At 29.0% G+C, this 5,574-nt stretch overlaps 1 protein-coding gene across 1 annotated transcript; it reads left to right on the top strand.

The window, feature by feature from the left end:
* The first annotated feature begins 259 nt into the window (after positions 1–259).
* LOC114172215 (ATPase E1) lies at positions 260–1,174 on the top strand. The gene is made up of 2 exons (XM_028056814.2): positions 260–629; positions 762–1,174. Exons 1-2 carry the CDS (start codon positions 323–325, stop codon positions 968–970), a joined length of 516 nt encoding a protein of 171 aa, XP_027912615.1. The 5' UTR covers positions 260–322; the 3' UTR covers positions 971–1,174.
* Positions 1,175–5,574: the final 4,400 nt, after the last annotated feature.

The raw sequence follows: 5,574 nt of genomic DNA on the forward strand, positions 1-5,574 counted from the left end.
CCTTTTTAGAAACTGTTGTCTAGAAAATCTTGTTTTAAATTTTTTTAAAAACTTGTTTCAAAAAATTTCCCAAATATATAAACGAAAGTCACTTTTTCAAAGAGTAAAATTGGTCAATTTAAAAAGTTGATTAGGTGTGCAAAGAAATTGTGGGTGCAAGAAGTAACACCCATGTTCCAAATAACCGTCTGTTGTTGAGGCCCAATATCTTCGACAGGAGAAGAAGCCCAATACACAGAGAAAACAGAAACACAGTTTTAGGTGTTAGCGGCGACGCTAGGTGGTGGTGGTGGTTGTGGTTTTTGAAGTGAGTGAAGTAGGAATGGCGATGACGCAAGGGGTGCAGAAGAACACGTTGTACGTGGGAGGGTTAGCGGAGGAGGTCAACGAGTCAATCCTCCACGCCGCCTTCATCCCCTTCGGCGACATCAAGGACGTCAAGACGCCGCTCGACCAGGCCACGCAGAAGCACCGCTCATTCGGCTTCGTCACCTTCCTCGAACGCGAAGATGCCACCGCCGCCATGGACAACATGGACGGTGCCGAGCTCTACGGCCGCGTCCTCACCGTCAACTACGCCCTCCCCGAACGCATCAAAGGCGGTGAACAGGGCTGGGCCGCCCAACCTAGTAAAAACCCTAATCCTATGCTTATTTATTTTTCACTCATGCTTAAACCCTAATTTGTGAATGGTCTAATTCTATTCTTTGTTTTGTGTTCTCTGTGGGAGATTGACCGTGCATATCTGTTTTGTGTTTCAGTTTGGGCGGATGCCGATACCTGGTTTGAGCGCCAGCAGCAGGAGGAGGAGATGCGGCGGATTGAGGCCGAGAATCGCGCGGCGATGCAGGCGGCGGAGGACTTGCACCGAAAACAAGTGGCTGAACAGCGAGAGGGAGAGAAGGAAGAAGAAATTGAGATCAAGGATGATCCTATGGCCAATGCTGAAGCTGAGGTTCTACGACAATAGATTACGGTGATCTGTCAAATCGGAGCAACTTGGTGAGTGAATATCTAATGTGATTTTGTAAGGATACAATCTAGAATCTCATGCGAACATCTAAACCCTCTATCAATAGGCTGACCTTGGTGGGTCATTTGTAATGTGAGATAAATCTTGTGTATGATTACTTATTTCTATAGATTATGAAACAGGATAGCTAGTCATATGAAACCACCATTCTTTGGAAAAGAAGTTAAATTCCGTTGGGTATGAGCTTAATCTACATTGAATTTTAGATTCGTCTTGTGTATATAATATTTCTTTTTGGCAGAAAAGAGAAGAGTCATTCTTAAAAGTTTGAGAAGTGCCTAAAGTGGACTATACTGAGATTGAGAGCAATATAAAGAAACATGTTGCAGGGTTACATGAAAACCTAAGCATGAATACTAGAACATACTCATAGACCATGTGCTCTGAATTCCTGATGTGATTGTGGCTGTACTAAACTGTCTAAGCATTTGAATTGCTCTCTGTCAGTAGCTCGTATAAGCTCTCCGATAATTTTTGTTTCTTTAGTTTTTTATCCTTTTATCTAAATCTTAACCAACGATAGAAATTCCCCTGGCTGAAATGCTTTCAGTTATCAACATGCCTTGTTGAATTATCGTCTATTTGTTGAATTCTCTGCAGCCATGATTAAGCAAACTTTATAGATACCAAAATCAAAGGAAATTTCACCCCAGTTCACCAATGTATAGAAATCCACCAACATCTGTTGTCTCAGCTGTAAACACAAATAGTTAATGTTGCAGTACCTACCCTTTCCCACTTGTAACCATTAGATTAGATACCTTGTCATTGTCAGGTCAAAGGAAACTCCACTCCAGTTATGGAGGATGCATTCAATGAAGCCGTTGACCAGAAGTGTGTCATATCTGCTAAATTTGTACTACTTTATGATGGTATACATTCACACTGAATGACTCAATAACATATTCCCAAAGTCTGACTCAGTAACAATAGATATATGGATAGATGATTTTTTCTTAATCCAGTTTGACAGTTTTATGAATAGATGTTTTTTTCAAGGGCTATTGATTAGTACTCTACAAGTTTGAGTTATTCTAGTTTCTCAATGTTCAGCCAGTCCTTAAACAGAAAAGAATTGCACTTTGGATTGCTTCTCCCTAAAAATATAGAATTTTGTTTCTGCCATGCTCTTATGAAAACAATATTGTTCTTCAATTCAAATATTTGCTGGACTATAATTCAACCATAATTTTTGTCATGACAAATTTGCCGAACCAGTTTTTCCAGGAAAACAATGTTCTCTAACCTGGCTCCTATTTGACGCCAAAGCACCTTACATGTCTGGAAGATGTAATGATAAAAAGTTGCAGATGTATATTATCAGTTTTATGTGTAATAAAGTAAAGGTATAAATACACATTTGGTACCCAAATTTTTTCGGAAAGTTCAATGTGGTACCTGAACTTTAGGAATGTTCAATTTGGTACTTCAATTTTTTAAAGAGGTTCAATTTGGTCCTCTCTGTTAAGTTGGAGTTAACACCGTGTCCGTACATGACACGTGTTAAGCCATGAAATTTTTATTTTTTTTAATTTTTTTTCAAAAAATTAATTTTTTTTTTCAAAAAATTTAAAAAACTGTCACGTGTCAGTTTATCATCGTGTCACGTGGCAGCTTACAAGCATGACGCGTGGCAGTGTAATAGTTGTTTTCAATTTAGTACCCCAATTTAAATTTTTGGTTCAATTTAGTACCCAAATTTTTTTAAATGATCCAATTTCGTCCTTTCCTATTTGAGACCAAATTAGTAAATAAGCTTAATTATAATTTATATAAACATGTTAAAATAATTGTTTTGAATTTATACATTAAATCACTACACCTAAATATTCAAATTATTTTATTTTTTACAAGTGTAAAAAATTTCATGTATAAAAAATTACAAAGGTTAAAATGAAAAAAATAAAATAATTTACGTATTTAGTGAAATGATTTGATGTATATATAATATAAAAAGTTATTGTAACATGTATATATAGGTTGTAATTAAGCTTATTTACTAATTTGGTCTCAAATGGAAGATGACGAAATTGAATGATTTTAAAAAATTGGGGTACTAAATTGAACTAAAAATTTAAATTAAGGTACTAAATTGAAAATAACTTCATGCTTGTAAGCTGCCACGTGGTATGATGATAAACTGACACGTGGCAGTTTTTAAAATTTTTTGAAAAAAAAAATTTATTTTTTGAAAAATAATTAAAAATAAAATAAAAATTTCATGGCTTGACACCTGTCCTGTACGGACACGGTGTTAACTCCAACTTAACGGAGAAGACCAAATTGAACCTCTTTAGAAAATTGGGTATCAAACTGAATATTTCTAAAGTTCGGGTACCACATTGAACTTTCCGAAAAAGTTTGGGTACCAAATGTATATTTATACCTAAAGTAAAACATTCGTTCTAAAAATCATCCACTTTTTTTTTTCTTCTAACTTTTTGAAGAAAGTGGTAAATGAGTAGGAGGATAATCAATGATTACGGATAACAAAGTGTCTTAGGATGATAACTGTATAAATGGGAATTATAGAACTCAATTGACCCCACCCCACATTATTTATGTGTGTTTGTGTGTATGATTATGCATCTTCATATTTGTAGTTGTGACTTATATTTGAATAACTTCAATTTATGTTTTTAATTAATATTATGTTTAAATAATTCATTTCTAAAATTTTAAATGATATACTATTTAATTTTTAAATTATGACCAATAGATAATTGTAGATAAATAATCTTTTTTATTTTTATATTTATACATAAATAACATTTATATTACTTTTTACTATATAATATTTACAGGTTTTTTTTTTAACTTTTATGAGTTATAAAATTTGATATATTTGTGTTATTATCTGTAGATATAATTCATTAATATTTTATCTTAAGAAAAACATTTGTGAATGATAGAAAGAGAAGAAACATTCATTTTTTTTTTAAAATGTTAAAAGATTGATTGTATATATCTACACCCTTCTTATAATAAAGATATCGTTGTAAAAATAATTTTAAATTAAATTTTAAAATATAAATAAATGAAATGCAATTTAGAACATATGACAAATATCTTTCGAACATAAATATATATAGGAATAATTAAGTTTTTAATGATGTTTAATAATAACATGTACTTAAAAAACTCAAAATTATGCTTAGCTGTTTTTATTTTACGTTTGGATATGTTTAATTTACTTTAGATTGTTTAAGAGTTAACTTTAATTTTTCTCAAGATAACTAATATTTTATTAAAATAAGATATGATATATAGGTACAAGATGTGATTAAACTTGGACTAGAACAATACTACATAAACAAACATTGAACTAATGATATACTAATAAATAAAGCAATCATATAATATTTAAATAATAAAATAAAATTTAAATAATTAATTGTTAGTATTTTTTATAATGAATTAATTAAGAGTACATTAAGTTAAAATTTTAAATAAAAGTGCATCTAGATATAATGAGTTTAAAAGAAAAATAATATTAAAAGGTATTGATTGACCTTTAGAAAAAATATGAAGTTAAAATTAAATTATTTTAAATAAAATGTGACATGCAAATATAAATAAAGTGAAAAAATATTATGAAATGTAATTTTATTAAAAATTTAACATGAATTTAAGGTTAAAATTAAAAGAAAAAACATAAAATATTGTTATCAATATAAACATTTACTATCCGTTGATTATTTGATGTGTACACAGTTTTTTTTTTTTTGAATTATAAAATTGGAGTGTGAATTTATTTGTATTAAATTATAAAATTTACATAATCATTTATTAGTGATTTGTAGTAAAATAATATTGTTATAGACGAAATTACGATTAGAGTGGTTAGTTATATATTATATTAAAATGAAATTCATATATATATATATCGTTGTTAAAATAAAATATTAAAAGAAGTTAAAGTAGCATGAAATTGATATTAAAATTTTTAAACAAAAATACATGCAAGTGTTGTTATCAATTTAGACATTGAATTTATAATATCTAATTATATATGGGTTGTTTTTTTATAATTTAGATTAAAAGACTAATATTGGTATTGTTATATTTGAACGAATTATTTATTTATATTATTATATTTTATTATTATAATAAAAAATATAATATTTAAATAATAAAATAAAAATTAAATCATTGATTACTATTATTTTTTATAATGAATTAATTAAAAGTACATATAAGTTAATGTTAAAATTTTAAATAGAAGATAGGGAGTTTAATAGAAAAATAATATTGAAAAATATTGACTTATGGAATCAAAAAAAAAAAATGAAGTTAAACTTAAATTATTTTAAATAAAAAGAAACATGCAAATATGAATAAAGTGCAAGTATATTGTGAAATGTAATCTTATTAAAAATTTAATATGAATTCAAGGTTAAAAAAAAACATAAGATATTGTTATCAATGTAGACATTGACTCTGAGTTAATTATTTAATGTGTACGCACATGTATTTTTTTTTTAATTATGAAATAAATAAAATACAGGTATATTGTGAACTTTGGTCCTGTATAAGATTAT

This window comes from Vigna unguiculata, chromosome 2, assembly GCF_037176805.1.
Source record: "Vigna unguiculata cultivar grain cowpea cultivar isolate G323 ecotype 2 chromosome 2, ASM3717680v1, whole genome shotgun sequence".
In the NCBI taxonomy this organism is placed as follows: Eukaryota; Viridiplantae; Streptophyta; class Magnoliopsida; order Fabales; family Fabaceae; genus Vigna; species Vigna unguiculata.